At 40.3% G+C, this 17279-nt stretch overlaps 3 protein-coding genes across 3 annotated transcripts in view; 2 read left to right on the top strand and 1 right to left on the bottom strand.

Annotated features, from left to right (window-relative positions):
* LOC128697687 (ctenidin-1-like) overlaps positions 1-17279 on the top strand; it is a 153673-nt gene that overhangs the window by 119573 nt on the left and 16821 nt on the right. The gene's annotated exons all lie outside the window — the stretch shown is intronic.
* On the top strand, positions 3597-6614 carry LOC138854738 (uncharacterized). Its single transcript, XM_070099518.1, has 2 exons — positions 3597-3618; positions 4999-6614. Exons 1-2 carry the CDS (start codon positions 3616-3618, stop codon positions 6511-6513), a joined length of 1518 nt encoding a protein of 505 aa, XP_069955619.1. The 5' UTR covers positions 3597-3615; the 3' UTR covers positions 6514-6614.
* Positions 11361-12744, bottom strand: LOC138854737 (uncharacterized). The gene is made up of 2 exons (XM_070099517.1): positions 12723-12744; positions 11361-11969 (listed from the first exon to the last, which is right to left on the bottom strand). Exons 1-2 carry the CDS (start codon positions 12723-12725, stop codon positions 11466-11468), a joined length of 507 nt encoding a protein of 168 aa, XP_069955618.1. The 5' UTR covers positions 12726-12744; the 3' UTR covers positions 11361-11465.

Raw genomic sequence — 17279 nt, 5'->3', positions numbered from 1 at the left:
AAATAGTGAAATTCCAGGCGCTTTCGTTACTTCTCACATTATCAAGGATCTATAAAAACAATACATCAAAGGAGGGCATATATATATATATATATATATATATATATATATATATATATATATATATATATATAAAATCTCGTAATTTAAGTAGTGAAAACTTACCCCTTTAACAGAAACTTTCTAACAATGACTTTCGTAATAGCTACTCACCAATCATCCTAACCTCAGCAATAGCTCATCACCAATCATCCTAACCTCAGCAATAGCTCATCACCAATCATCCTAACCTCAGCAATAGCTCATCACCAATCATCCTAACCTCAGCAATAGCTCATCACCAATCATCCTAACCTCAGCAATAGCTCATCACCAATCATCCTAACCTCAGCAATAGCTCATCACCAATCATCCTAACCTCAGCAATAGCTCATCACCAATCATCCTAACCTCAGCAATAGCTCATCACCAATCATCCTAACCTCAGCAATAGCTCATCACCAATCATCTTCACTTCAACAATACTGTTCACCAATCCTCCTGACCTCAATAAAAACTATTCTCCAATCATCTTGACCTCGGGAGAGTGACTGGGATGATGCAACTGCAGTTTGAATACGCTCCATTTAACAGTCACAAACCAGAACGTGCAGACAAGATGCAATTTAAAAACCCATTGTTTAATAACATAAAAATATCTGGAAATTTTGTTTTTCTCTGGTTATATATTTTGCTTAGGTCTAAAACCTATCGCAATTTACTTAGACATTATAGTAAGTAAGACGTAGATTTTAATTTGTAATATAGTGATTGACGAAACACACACACACCTACACACACCCACACACACACACCTGATGACACTGGAGGACAGGAGGGTCAGTGGAGACATGATAACGACATATAAAATACTGCGCGGAATAGACAAGGTGGACAAAGACGGGATGTTCCAGAGAAGGGACACAGACACAAGAGGTCACAATTGGAAGTTGAAGACTCAGATGAATCAAAGGGATGTTAGGAAGTATTTCTTCAGTCATAGAGTAGTCAGGCCGTAGAATAGCCTAGAAAGTGATGTAGTGGAGGCGGGAACCATACATAGTTTTAAGGCGAGGTATGATAAAGCTCATGGGGCAAGGAGAGAGAGGACCTAGTAGCAATCAGCGAAGAGGCGGGGCCAGGAGCTATGAACCGACCCCTGCAACCACAAATAGGTGAGTACAAATAGATGAGTACACACACACACACATTATATATATATATATATATATATATATATATATATATATATATATATATACATATATATATATATATATATATATATATATATATAAAACAACCACTGTGAAAGAATAGTGAAATTCCAAGCGCTTTCGTGACTTCTCACATTATCGAAGAACTATCCTTGATAATGTGAAAAGTCACGAATGCGCTTGGAATTTCACTATCCTTTCGCATTGGTTGTTTTGCATATTCTGATACCACCTGTTTATGTGATCTTATTGCATATATACATATATATGTATGTATATATATAAATATATATATATAAATATATATATATATATATATATATATATATATATATATATATATATATATATATATATATATATAGTTTGGGTTTCATGTAGTCGTTCGAGGAGCTGTACATTTTAAATTAAAATCCCATATACCGCGTAATTCTGAATACATATAAATTTCTCAACACACCAATGTATTTGTCAAGTATTTCTGAAAGCATTCGTAGTTTATACTAATCACATCAATGTTCTGTCCTTCTTCAAATCTGTAACTGTCTAACCTTGTGCACCATTTAACGTAATAAATTATACGTGCAGGTTTATATACAAAAGATGTGGTTGCAGAAGCATACTATTCAGCCTCAATAATTTTCCAGGAACCCATTTTATTTATTTAATCAAGGCTGTAGGTGTGAACATTTGCCTCTAGAGAAGGACACCTTGTGTGTGTCAACCTACATTATCATTTTACTTCCCCCGTGGTTGTCTTGCATCCTGTATTGCTTGGTTTCCGATATTTGCATAAAATAAATAAATATATATATATATATATATATATATATATATATATATATATATATATATATATATATATATATATATATATTATCACACTGGCCGATTCCCACCAAGGCAGGGTGGCCCGAAAAAGAAAAACTTTCACCATCATTCACTCCATACTGTCTTGCCAGAAGGGTGCTTTACACTACAGTTTTTAAACTGCAACATTAACGCCCCTCCTTCAGAGTGCAGGCACTGTACTTCCCATATATATATATATATATATTGTCGAATAGGTAAAACTTGCTATTTTGGCTTAAATAGTAACGCTCTTCTTGCCGAATAAGGCAATCGAAAATGTGTATGCAATATTTTCGCAAAAATCATTATGAACGTAACGAAAAAAATATATTGCATTTTGTTTGTTTATTAATAAATTATTGTAAACTTATCTAAAATATATTTGGTTGGATTAGGCTAAATTAAATTGCGCTTGTTATAATAAGGTTAGGTAAGTTGTTTTGGTACAAAAATTAATTTTTTCATTAACATAAATCGAAAAATGTATCTTTAAACGTATAAGAGAATTTTTTTTAGAAAGGACTTAATTTTAAATGAGTTCTTGCTAATTGACCAATTTTACCTATTCGGCACAACATATATATATACATATATATATATATATATATATATATATATATATATATATATATATATATATATATATATATATATATATATATGTTGCAGTTTAAAAACTGTAGTGTAAAGCACCCTTCTGGCAAGACAGTGATGGAGTGAATGATGGTGAAAGTTTTTCTTTTTCGGGCCACCCTGCCTTGGTGGGAATCGGCCAGTGTGATAATAAAAAAATAATAATAAAATATATATATATATATACATATATATACAAGAGGGAGAGTGTCTTCACCCGACAAAGAGATATCAAAGTGACAAGTAAAACGATAGATTATTAAATCATTCTCAGTTCAGATGAGACATATACGATAATATTTTCATTTCTAACACAATTATTATCACACATTTCTTCAAGACAACGTCTGATGGTCACACTTTTTTGTTTTACTTATTAAACTAAACAACACTTTGAGTGTGAGTTTAGTTTAACTGTAGAAGAATTTCATTCTATTCCAACTATGTAGCTGCCCTAGAAGAATGGTTTTAAAAATTATCATATAATTTTGTTAAAGCATTTACTGAACATATTCGTTGAATAATCTATGCTCGAATTTATTAATGATGGATTTTCCATATTAGAACTTAAACTTTTTGCATGAAGAAAACTAACAAAATGGTAAAAAATGCCACATCATAAAAAAAATTCGCAAGAGGGAACCGAAGCTCAGGAAATTTTGTAATTGACATTGTGTTTAAGAGACGTTCATATTGACATCGGATGACACAATATAAAATAGTGCGTCACCTAGTTGAATAAATGGAAGAGAACATAACTCGTGTCATGAACATCAAGGTCTTAGTGACGGAGCTCTCACAGGTCTGGTATATAAGCTCTGCATTACACAGCTCATCATTCTCCTGTCTTGTCTTCCCACCTGACAACACCAATATGGTAAGATATGTTATTATTCTTAATTTCTGAATCCATCTCTTTCTTGCTCTAGTAAACATCGAAGGTTTATATGATCAGTAACATTAGTGTTGCATAAGGCGATAATAACGCTTTGCTGTTACTTATGACAATAGTAACACCTATTATAAATGTTTTAAAATAGTAAATACTAGCAAGACTAATCCTACATTTTAAAATTATTCTGTTATCTACACATTAGCTACTAAAGTAAATTAATCCAATCTTGTACAAAAATGGAAAAAATGTATATTATCCAATGTCATGGAGTGGGCGCACACTGACTGGAGAAGAAGAGAGTTACCCATAAAATCTCTTACATTAATTTCCCATTTTAAGAGGCGAGCAACTCTAAACCAAATAGATTCTTCCTGGATGTTCAATGGAAGGTAATATACACTGCGATAATTCTCTTATCATTGTTGAAGTAACTAAGGTGGGGCGGTAAACAGAAAACTTACGAAGCAGAACTCAGGGTAAAAGAGACAATCAGGGGAAAAATGTACTCTATATAATCAGTATTTCACACATTAAAAGCCAGTACTACCTGTATATCCACAAAGGCTAGAGAATAAACAATGGCTCTGAAACAACACATGCCACGACACAATCTCATTTAATATATTACACGAAAAATACGCCACTCGCTTTCAAGTGATGTCGAGAAAATTATATATATCAAACATGACGTGATTTTTGGTTCAGTACCAAAAATTCTATTGAGCGGGTCATTACATGACGTAGCTCAGGTGGTAGCGCACTCAGCTCACACACTGAGGTTCGTGGTTCGATCCCGGTACGGGTGGATTGGGTGCGTTTCCTTAAGATACCTGTTGTCTCTGTTCACCTAGCACTAAATAGGTACCTGGTAAGGGTCGCATCCTGGGACAAAATTAACCTAAGTTGCCCGAAATGCTCAGCATAACAAGGAGCTTTATACATAGCAGTATGTCACTGATGTCAGCCAGGACTATATACCTTGTACATGTACTTGTAGAAATAGAGTATATAAGAAGAGAAACTGCCATTTCTCGTCAAAAAATATCAATTATACCAGCAAAAATATTATCACACTTATATATAAATAGCTGCCTCAGATCTTTCCACTTTCCATAGTAACGTTGAGGCTTCAGGTATAAAATCCTACATCTCAAAGTCAAAACAAAAATCTTGGTTATAGATATTTACTCAGGATAAATCGTAAGAAAAAGAAATTACTCCAGTTAATGTTTATTATGCATTTTCTTGAGCTGACCAACAACATTTAATGTTTGTTTTTGTTATATTAGTCTTATGGGGAGGGGAAATTTAAACTTGGTATTTTTTTTCGAGCGATACAATATTTCGATTTTTTTTTTTCAGAAATTGGTGTTTCTTACCCTGGGTGTGACTTTATTAGTTGCGTCAGGTATCGCCAGTCCTGGCGGCCATGGAGGCGGCGGCAGCGGAGGCGGCGGCAGCGGAGGCGGCGGCTATGGGGGAGGCGGCGGCGGCGGCTATGGGGGAGGCGGCGGTGGAGGAACCGGAGCTGTTTCCTTCATCCTAGGTGGAGGGGGCGGCGGCTACGGAGGTAGTGGAGGAACCTCCAGCTTCACCCTCGGAACTGGAGGTGGTGGAGGCCACGGTGGTGGAGGCAGTGGAGGTGGAGGCTATGGCGGTGGCTCGTCAAGCAGTGGTTTTACCTTCGGTGGCCATGGAGGTGGGGGAGGTGGCGGAGGTGGCGGCAGCTATGGAGGCAGTGGAGGTACAGGAACAATCACTTTTACCCTAGGAGGCCGTGGAGGTGGTGGCGGCGGTGGGGGTTTCGGAGGTGGTAAGGGTGGTGGCGGCGGCGGCGGATACAGTGGCGGCTCCTCCTCTGGTAGCTTCAGCCTTGGAGGCCATGGAGGTGGTGGTGGCGGCGGTGGCGGTTTCGGAGGTGGTAAGGGTGGTGGCGGCGGCGGTGGATACAGTGGCGGCTCCTCCTCTGGCAGTTTCAGTCTTGGAGGCCATGGAGGTGGTGGCGGCGGAGGTGGCGGTGGATACAGTGGCGGTGGATACAGTGGCGGCTCCTCCTCTGGCAGTTTCAGCCTTGGAGGCCATGGAGGTGGTGGTGGTGGCGGCGGTGGCGGTTTCGGAGGTGGTAAGGGTGGTGGCGGTGGATACAGTGGCGGCTCCTCCTCTGGCAGTTTCAGCCTAGGAGGCCATGGAGGTGGTGGCGGCGGAGGTGGCGGCGGAGGTGGCGGTGGATACAGTGGCGGCTCCTCCTCTGGCAGTTTCAGCCTTGGAGGCCATGGAGGTGGTGGTGGCGGCGGTGGCGGTTTCGGAGGTGGTAAGGGTGGTGGCGGCGGCGGTGGATACAGTGGCGGCTCCTCCTCTGGCAGTTTCAGCCTTGGAGGCCATGGAGGTGGCGGCGGTGGCGGTTTCGGTGGTGGTAAGGGTGGTGGCGGGGCCGGCGGATACAGTGGCGGCTCCTCCTCTGGTAGTTTCAGCCTTGGAGGCCATGGAGGTGGTGGTGGCGGCGGTGGCGGTTTCGGAGGTGGCAAGGGTGGTGGCGGCGGCGGTGGATACAGTGGCGGCTCCTCCTCTGGCAGTTTCAGCCTTGGAGGCCATGGAGGTGGTGGTGGCGGCGGTGGCGGTTTCGGAGGTGGCAAGGGTGGTGGCGGCGGCGGTGGATACAGTGGCGGCTCCTCCTCTGGCAGTTTCAGCCTTGGAGGCCATGGAGGTGGTGGTGGCGGCGGTGGCGGTTTCGGAGGTGGCAAGGGTGGTGGCGGCGGCGGTGGATACAGTGGCGGCTCCTCCTCTGGTAGTTTCAGCCTTGGAGGCCACGGAGGTGGTGGCGGCGGAGGTGGTGGTGGCGGTGGCAGCTATGGTGGTGGAGGAGCCTATGGTAAATAGTGAAAAACATTGGTTTAGCAACAATGCCTTTTAGGCCACACCATAAAGGTCAATCCTCTTCCCTTCAGTTGTAAGAAAAACATAACTTATTATGGTATACATGAACGATAAAATATAATAAATAAAATCAATATGAAATGAATAAGAATCTCTCTCTTACCCTTATTTAAATCTGTGAGTTGAAACCGAAATGTTCTTCATAACAAGCGGCTTTCTATATAGTAGTATGTCACTGATGTCAGCTATTGTCTGTATATCATGTACATGTACTTGTAGTAAATTAAGATATTATTATATCGTACATGACTGACGGGACCACATCAGACCTGGTGTTCACGGCCACACCAGGCGCCTTCTTGACCACACCAGACCTGGTGTTCATGGCCACACCAGGCGCCTTCTTGACTACACCAGACTTGGTCTTCACGGCCACACCAGGCGCCTTCTTGACCACACCAGACTTGGTCTTCATGGCCACACCAGGCGCCTTCTTGACCACACCAGACCTGGTGTTCACGGCCACACCAGGCGACTTCTTGACCACACCAGACCTGGTCTTCACGGCCACACCAGACGCCTTCTTGACCACACCTGACCTGGTCTTCACGGCCACACCAGGCGCCTTCTTGATGACCACACTAGACGTGGTCAAGACCATACATGATCTGCTGGTAGACAAGCAAACCTAGCAGTTAAAATCACATCTCCGGGCTAGTTACCACCTTCACACCGTACTCTCCCTGTGAGAGAGTCTTTCTCACATGACTCAGTACTGAACACAGGATCCTGTGTTACAAGGATCGTCGACCACAGAATATGGAAAGGAGGTGAGAAAGAGGGGTAGGGAAGAATAGTAAAGGATTAAATACGGTATGGGGTGAGGAGTTAGACAAATGATTAGTGACCCACTATGATTTGCAAGTTAGTGTAATTAGTCAGAACAAAAGAAGTTGGCAAGTGAGATCTGTACGTATGACATAATCCAAAGCACCAACCTAAAAGAATATAGAAATAGAAATGAGGAAATTTGTTAGTCATCAGTTACTTCCAATTCTTTTGTAACCTACAATGTGAAGACAAATACTAGACAACAATGCTTCTGTCCTGTTTCATAAACGATTCTCAGGAATTTAATTTCTTTTATATGAATCTTTGACGCTATTATGTGGGATGAGCTCCAGCTTTTGTGCAGGCACCTTACTTCTATATATATATATATATATATATATATATATATATATATATATATATATATATATATATATATATATATATATTATACGCTTGTTAAATGCTACTTACTGCAATGACAAATAAATATTTAATACTTATGTACTTAAATAATGCACAAAGCACGCTATTCTTCAGTGAAAACAAGTCGTCCCATAAATCTTTTTGTATATTGGAGTAAATGCAAAAAAATACTGAGAGTGAGAGTTAAACAACTTAGTGAATAGACTTAACCTGAATTAATAATTCAAAATTATTGTTAGTATTTTAATTTTTGAACCCCTATGTGACTCAAGAAATCGTAATGAAAATGGTTTGGAATCCTTATATGTTGCTTTATTCTACTGCCACTTCCTGGTTCAGTCTGCTTCTCTGTTTCTTCACTGGTAAAGAGCTTCTTGTCTTCTATACTCCTTCACTGGTAAAGAGCTTCTTGTTGTCTTCTATATTCCTTCACTGGTAAAGAGCTTCTTGTTGTCTTCTATACTCCTTCACTGGTAAAGAGCTTCTTGTTGTCTTCTATACTCCTTCACTGGTAAAGAGCTTCTTGTTGTCTTCTATCCTCCTTCACTGGTAAAGAGCTTCTTGTTGTCTTCTATACTCCTTCACTGGTAAAGAGCTTCTTGTTCTTGTTGTCTTCTATACTCCTTCACTGGTGAAGAGCTTCTTGTTGTCTTCTATACTCCTTCACTGGTAAAGAGCTTCTTGTTGTCTTCTATCCTCCTTCACTGGTAAAGAGCTTCTTGTTGTCTTCTATACTCCTTCACTGGTAAAGAGCTTCTTGTTCTTGTTGTCTTCTATGCTCCTTCACTGGTGAAGAGCTTCTTGGTAGCTTTTCCTTCACTAGAAACAAACACTCATTGATAAAAGGCGAAAAGGAACGCATTAAAACAAGTAAAAAATTACTGAAGAATCTCTCTGAAATCGAAATATTTAGATTTCTTTGATTTAGATTGTGTTTTTCACTTACCTTTGCTGGAAAAGTGTTTCCAAGCGCCCTCTTTGAGTGAAGAAGTTAAAAGGGAGATTCGAACATTCTTTACCCTACCAGTGAAGAAATAGAGACGATCCCATTATTATTATTATAATCATGAGGAGCGCTAAACCCCTAGGGATTCTACAGCTCCTATGGGGATGGGGAGGTATTCAGGCTCAGTTCACGACACTGAAGCACAGATCCAATTCCTTAGACTAAGATCCCCTCACCAGCGTCAAGGAACCTTCCTCGGGGAGAGGGCGATCCTAGCATTCTTTTCCAGTGAGGGAATAAGTGACAGTGCCGAATTTGAGGCGGCTGAAGAATGGGAAGTAATCATATTTGAGTTGAAGGGAAGGGACGCTCCATTTCCCATGAGTCAAGAACCCAACACCACGGCACTTACCTCCCTTTGAATGAAAGCCTAATGGTTTAGTTTACTGTAACTAAGGTTCTGATGTATCGTTATATTATTCATTGCAACCCTAATATAAATTAATTCTGTAAAATAGATTACTTACATATGTGACAGGTTCAAAATACCTGCAAACGCCAACAGCGTGAACTGGTAAATGACAAGGCAGTGAATAACAGATGCAAGATCAAATCTCAATGACTCGCACAGATTTAGCTTTTGATGAAACAATCTAAATAAACATCCCCAACACATAAAAAGCATTTTGTTGTGAGTAACAGGTTTTGTAGTGCACATTATCTGTTGTCAGAAAAAGACAAAAGGCAAATGCTAGGTCATTGTCTTGGAAAAGTTTTGACCACTACATCCTTGTCTATGTCGGATATGAGGATGAGGAACAAGATGGGAGCGAGTACTGTGCCTTGTGGAACAGAGCTTTTCACCGTAACTGCCACAGCACCGTGTCTTCCTTTGCAGATGACACCCGAATCTGCATGACAGTGTCTTCCATTGCAGACACTGCAAGGCTCCAGGCGGACATCAACCAAGTCTTTCAGTGGGCTGCAGAAAACATTATGAAGTTCAACGATGAGAAATTTCAATTACTCAGATATGGTAAACACGAGGAAATTAAATCTTCATCAGAGTACAAAACAAATTCTGGCCACAAAATAGAGCGAAACACCAACGTCAAAGACCTGGGAGTGATCATGTCGGAGGATCTCACCTTCAAGGACCATAACATTGTATCAATCGCATCTGCTAGAAAAATGACAGGATGGATAATGAGAACCTTCAAAACTAGGGAGGCCAAGCCCATGATGACACTCTTCAGGTCACTTGTTCTATCTAGGCTGGAATATTGCTGCACACTAACAGCACCTTTCAAGGCAGGTGAAATTGCTGACTTTGAAAATGTACAGAGAACCTTCACGGCGCGCATAACGGAGATAAAACACCTCAATTACTGGGAACGCTTGAGGTTCCTGAACCTGTATTTCCTGGAACGCAGGCGGGAGAGATACATGATTATATACACCTGGAAAATCCTAGAGGGACTAGTACCGAACTTGCACACGAAAATCACTCACTACGAAAGCAAAAGACTTGGCAGACGATGCAACATCCCCCCAATGAAAAGCAGGGGTGTCACTAGCACGTTAAGAGACCATACAATAAGTGTCAGGGGCCCGAGACTGTTCAACTGCCTCCCAGCATACATAAGGGGGATTACCAACAGACCCCTGGCAGTCTTCAAGCTGGCACTGGACAAGCACCTAAAGTCGGTTCCTGACCAGCCGGGCTGTGGCTCGTACGTTGGTTTGCGTGCAGCCAGCAGCAACAGCCTGGTTGATCAGGCTCTGATCCACCAGGAGGCCTGGCCACAGACCGGGCCGCGGGGGCGTTGACCCCCGGAACTCTCTCCAGGTAAACTCCAGGTAACTCCTAATGAAGAGACCAAATGGAGTGGCAAAACGCTCCATGGACCGAAACAGTTCCAATCATATATCCTAGTGTTTGAATTTTGTCTTTTTCTCAGTAACCTCTCGGCATCACGTACGAATTTACTAACATTATCTACTGTCAAGGGCTCTTAACAAATATGTCCTCTTTTCGACCTAGGTGTTCCTAGCCACCCTGCTTTTAGTGGGTATTGCATTATTACAGATTTTTTTTCTACTTTCTATATTATTTATGCTTTCTAACACCTTCCAAATCCGAGGAAAGCTGGTCCAGACAAAAATTTTAATCAGTTCTGTTGACATTAATTATTAGTGAGTTTTAGTAAGACTTCTTCGTCACGAAATAATTCTTACTTCTTTTCTCACATCAAATAAATATTAAGAAGATAACTGCTAAGCTTGAACTCATCGCTCATGAACTTAGCAAGGAAAATGCAGAACCACATTATGGAATCTTCTTTTTACAAATAAATATATTACTTGGATATTGATCAAATAGCTTGATACAAAACATGCAAGTGTTATGATGATGTCGTGAGTCATGAGAGTATTATAGCGAGGCATGTGCCCAGCTAACATTTCTCTGTCGAAAAATACACTTGGGTAGAGTTCAGGACATTAATGGAAACGTGTAGCCACGAGTGGTTGTATCAGTCCTAATAATTAAAACCATTCGTGGCGAAATGTTTCCTCTAGTAAAGGTCCTTAAACAAAAAATCGTTTGAAGAAGGGGAAAAAAAACTTGTATATTCAGAATTCTGTTTAATAAATATATTCTCTCGGATGTTTTCGTGAACAGTTATACTTTTTACCTCTAATTCGGCAAAACAGAATGGACTAAATCATATAAATCTAAAACGCTGCCATTCTATTTGCCATAGCCTCCTCCGGCACCATATCCGCCGCCACCACCACCACCAAAGCCTCCACCACCACCTCCACCGGCTCCTCCATGTCCTCCGAAGCTGAAACTACTGCTAGATGACCCACCGCTGTAGCCACCACCTCCGAAGCCACCACCGCCAGAGCTTCCTCCATAGCTGCCGCCGCCACCACCACCCAAGCTGCCACCTCCAAAGAAGGCGCCTCCACCACCTCCGTAGCCGCTGCCACCACCGCCACCTCCGCCACCTCCATGACCGCCACCTAGATTAAAGGTGACAACGCCCGTTCCTCCACTAAAGCCTCCTCCTCCATAGCTGCCGCCACCACCGCCGCCCCCACCAAAACCACCACCACCACCTCCAAAGCCGCTGCCTCCGTAGCCACCACCGCCACCTCCACCACCTCCACCTCCACCACTTCCAAGGAAGCCAGGACTCGCGAAACTGGGCATGGTCAAACAAGCCACACCCAGCGCGAGGATCATCAACTGGAAAAAAACATACAAAATATTTTATGTATAATTATTTTTACCAGAGTTAACTTGCTCACCAAAGTAAGCAAAATAACCCCTCTTCCTCCTGTTATTTTTTAATATCATCGTATAAATATAAATGCTGGATAAATCTGTATGGTGTAAGCGTGGAAAATAATGTATCTAGTACGATTAGATCGTCCATAACAAAGTATTCCGGACGATGAACAGTTATTTTTAAACTTAATTTTAAATATTTTAACAATAGAAACAATGTTAAGAGTCACAAAAGAGGAAGAATATTCTACTAACACTCAGTAATATGTACGAACATTCTCCTGTCCCGTAATTCTTCTACCCTCACATACTTTGTCTCATAATTTTCGTCTGCCTCATATTTCTTCCTCCACTCTAATTCTCATTAATTCCTACTTATGCTTAATCATCCATACTTGTACATTTCCCCCCCCCCCCAATATTTCATCCTCATTATTCACTTGGTAAGAGAAAGTCGACTCAGGTTCATCCATCATATTTCACATCACCCTTTCACATTTTACTGTTCGTGCCTACGGCAAGAATTATCGTGAATCACATTTCCTCATAAAATTTGTTGGTCTTTATAAGTAGGTTATGAAGACAATAAATTTCTCAAAACGTCATGATATAGTTATCCGCATCTGGCGACTGCTAATGATATCAAATTTATCAATAGTGTTATTGGTGCAGTGACACAGTTGAAACAATTAGAAGACTAACAAGTCTTACCATATTGGTGCTGTCAGATGGGAAGCCAAGACAGGAGTATGATGAAGTCGTGTAATTCAGATGTTATATACTAGACCTGTGAGAGCCACGTCACTAAGACCTTGATGTTCATGACAAGTCTTATATTCTCTTGAATTCATTATACTAGATGACGCATTGAGTTATCTGTTTTGTCTTAACTATAATTCGCAAACACTGAAGGAATAGGAAGTATAAAAATACAGCACCTACACTCATTAGTAATCCCTGGGGAGTCGGTGTGCAGCTGACGGGTCGTCTTTGGAAAATCACCCCATTTTCTTGCTCAAAATATAGTATAAACTAGCCAGGTATGAGTAAATGTTTCACTCGACAAATCGATCTGCTCAACATTTTCTGGGTAACGATTTTCTGTTAGCCAGATCCTTGGCTCTCATGCTCATCATGCGTCCCCGACCCGACATAAATTTGCACTTTATGTCTCGTTGTCTGATTTTCCTACTATGTATACTTATACATATTATGTGCTCCATAGGAATAAGTTTGGTCTCTAAGCGAAACGTTTTAGCGAAGGTTTCCGATCCGCGTTAATGTCTATCAGCTTTTTAGTTTAGCAACCACTTCACAACCTACACAACTTACAGCTACGTTCATATAGGATGAGCGTTCAACTCGCGCTCAGCAGAAAAGATATAATCGGGTCTCCACTACATATTGTGCTGAATGACCCACATGGGTTTAGCGTTTAACATGAATTATTTAGGAATGGAAGCTATAACAAAGTTTCGGTCAATCCTGGATCATTGGTTACAACAAACAGAATAACGCAGAGGAAAACCGTAAGACATCTTGATAAGCTTCCTAGAGAGGATTATTTGCGTATTGTTGCAGTCAGGGTATTTTGACTTTCATTCTTAACAGCTTCTTCCCCAGTTAAATTAACGGAAGAACATCTGTCTTTGTATATACCCACATTCATAATATATAATTTAAAATTAGTAAATAAGAACATAAGAACAAAGCTCCTGGAGAGCGAAACGTTGCCACAATAAAATGTCACATTAGTTGCACTTGTGTCCTTTTACTTTACATATTGTCAGTAATTCTACCAACTTTATTACAACAAAAGAAAGAAGGAACGCTGCAGCAGGCCTACTGCCCCAAGCGGGGCAGGTCCATGTCAACCCTACACCAATAGCCCACCCAGTCAAGTCACCTTCACTTAAGGGAGGAGCACGGCATCTGACCCAGTAGCACCAGCTAGTCAGGTCCAACTCACACCCCCCACACCCACTCATATTTATCTAACCTATTTTTAAAACTACACAACCTCTTAGCTTCTGTGACGGTACTCGGGAGTTTGTTCCACTCATCCACAACTAATTATTAAAGAAAATAATAATGAAATAAAAAATATGATCTGAAAAAGCTTCAGTCACAAATATATATGTATGTACGTATTTATATTTAGCTTGCAATGGACATAAAATATTTGTGTCAGTGTAAACTGTATTGTCACTGAGATTGTGAACCTGACTGAACACGTCACGAGATATTAAATGTTACGAAACGCTTGAGGTCCACAACTATTTTGACGAAAATGAATAAAATACTTCGAGCTATGTAAATGCATAACAAGAAAATCCGAAATATCATGTGATATTATCATTCGTACTTCAGTTATCTACCTGTTAGAGAGGAATTACGATATTTCGCTTTTAAAAATAATTTACATTCATTTTGACAGTATGTTTCAACTGTAAAGTGTAAATTATACCCTCTACTGACTTCCTGGTCGCAAACATTAATTTTCTTCAATAATTATTAAATATCCCCGATATACTTCACGTTCTGTATTAATAATAAATTCATACTATGTTCAGCATAATAAGATAATCAAATGTACAAAAATAACCTGACAACAATAACAATAAAATGACAAAAATAAAATGACAAGTCCAGATAAAAATTATAATGCAAAGGTTCTGCACAAATTATAATTGTTATTTAGTATTCATAAGTTATTTATATTGGCATCAAATGACACGCTGAATAATAAAAATGCATCGTATTGTATAATACGAGAGGTAATAAGAGAGGTAAGGAACATCAAGGTTTTAGTGACTCCTCCTCCAAGGTTTGTGTGACAAGGCTATCACAAGTCTGGTATATAAACTCGTTACTACAGATCTTATCATATTCCTGTCTGGTCTTCCTGCCTGATTACACCAACATTGTAACCTTCAGTGCTTGTTCTAGTGAAGATCTATAATGTAAATGACAGACGTAAGGCTATGTGATATATATGACTGAAGCACTGAAATAAACACTACTGTCACATTTATCAACTGTTGTATGACAGCAATAACACCCATATCATATATATAGCATCAGTAAAACTCAAGGGATGTGACAGAGAAGTAACAATCAAGTAATCACAGTTAATCTGAACTTTCATTTAAAGAACTACTTGTTACTTTCATATTAAAAAGTGTTTTGATGTCTTGCTCTTGAACAACAATAGATTTTAGGAAGAATTAGGACGTGCTGAGAATGAATGTGAATTAAGAGAATCCGTAAGGGGCATCACAATATATAATTTTGATACCCTTAAGAATATGTAGTTAGTCTTTGCTTTTGGAATCTGATGTAAAATTAGCTCCCGTAGACCTGTAGATGATTCACCATAAAGCGGGTTTTCCGATGTGGTAACGCTGTTGTTTCCTGACGAATAAACCACAACCGCCAACATATTAAGAGGTGTGACATAGAAGGAAATTTGTTTATACGTGCGTCATGACATCAATCTATGAATAACCGAGTGAAAAAAATGAGATATCAGTGATATTTTATATGTTTATGGCAGCAAATATTTATCTGTCTAATGATAGCATCTTTAAGGGCTTGGGAAACCTGTTGAAAGCTTCAGGGGCATCGCTGTCGCTGTCCAGTCCCAAACCAGGCTTCCTGTTAGCTATACCGATAGATTAGGTTATTGGGGCTACCAGCACGCTGTCTGTTGTAAGCACCATAGACCGGCCGAATTAGTGCCTGACGGAGCTTATCACAAATCTCAAAATACTTCCTTTACATACTGTAATTCATTTATCCAATAATATTTTTTCGAGGTAGAATGACATGCATGGTCTTTGGTTCTTCATTTTTTTTTTTTTTGAGATAGGTGGGTGAAGTGGATAATTTTCCGATTTTTTGAACATTTCATTGTTTACATTATCCGCTTTTACAGAAATTGGTATTACATTGGGCGCATGTTTCCTGGCTGTGACCAGCTTCAATAGTTTTGGTGGCCGAGGAAGCAATGGTGGTAGCGGTGGTTATGGAGGAGGCAGCTTTGGAGGCGGTAGAGGAACCGGCTATGTTATCTTCAACCTAGATGGGGGTCATGGAGGAAATGGAGATGGCGGAGGCGCCTTCTTTGGTGGAGGTGCCTCCAGTGGTGGTGGTGGCAGCTATGGCGGCGGTTCTGGTGGCAACTTCGGTGGTGGTTGTAGTGGTGGTCTTGGTGGCGGCTGTTATAGCTCTGGCTTGTCAAGCAGCGGTTTTAATTAACTTCGGAGGCAAAGGAGGATTTGGTAGCTTTGGCGGTGGTGGCTTTGGAGGCGGTCGTGGTGGCGGTGGTGGGTCTGGAGGTGGTCATGGTGGCGGCGACGGTGGCGACGCAGGCTGTGGTGGTGGAAGTTATGGCAAATGAACATTAAATATTATGGAATGACGCCATTCAGGTTATTCCACGAGCCTTTATCTTCTTGTGGCCAGCTGACATTTAAAAAAGAGTATTCTCGAAAATACATGTAAGCTGAAATAATTGAAATAAAATCATAATATACAGAAGAAAATAATTTTTCCCTTAATTTTATGTACAGTTTTAAGGAAAGTATATGAGATACACAATAAACCTGGTCGATAAGACCATACCATCCCTGGTCGTTTAGTCCACAGAACAAGACCAGTCTGGCAATGCTTTGTGCACAATGCTCTTCCTGAAACAAATCTTCTATTCTCGCATTCATAAGCAGTGAACAGAAGAAACCCGTCTAATGAAATACTGTAGACTTATCAGCTAATGATACTGATTACAGTCTTGTCAGTTGAAATGCGAACAAAAATACTTAATTTTTTTTCCTTTAAACTTTAAAGTATAAGAAAAATTACTCGTGTTCGATATTTTGTTGACCTCCAACATTGTTTTATGGGAGTGTATCTACCTCGCTGAGTTTTCGAGATGTGATATACGTTACGATTGTTATGAACTGGTTAGTTAATGGGGTTTAAAACTTATCGGCGACACTAGGGTCATTAACACTGCACAATTATTTGTGTGAAACTATCAGCATGCATATATATATATATATATATATATATATATATATCGGCTGAATCGTATTTAGGCTGGTTTTTGGGCAGAAAATTTGCTCCATATTTCGGCCGGTGCCTCGCAAATCGGCCGTATTAGACGCATCAGCCTGCCTTAGCTGGTATGCTGTGTGTAGGTGATTCAGTCTCCGTGTGTGTCTCAGAGAATGAGCATATACTCAGAGCATTCATCCTAACATTTCT

This window comes from Cherax quadricarinatus, chromosome 68 (assembly GCF_038502225.1).
Source record: "Cherax quadricarinatus isolate ZL_2023a chromosome 68, ASM3850222v1, whole genome shotgun sequence".
Taxonomy (NCBI): Eukaryota; Metazoa; Arthropoda; class Malacostraca; order Decapoda; family Parastacidae; genus Cherax; species Cherax quadricarinatus.
The sequence above is the reverse complement of the archived record's forward strand: the minus strand, read 5'-3'. Positions and strand labels throughout refer to the sequence as shown.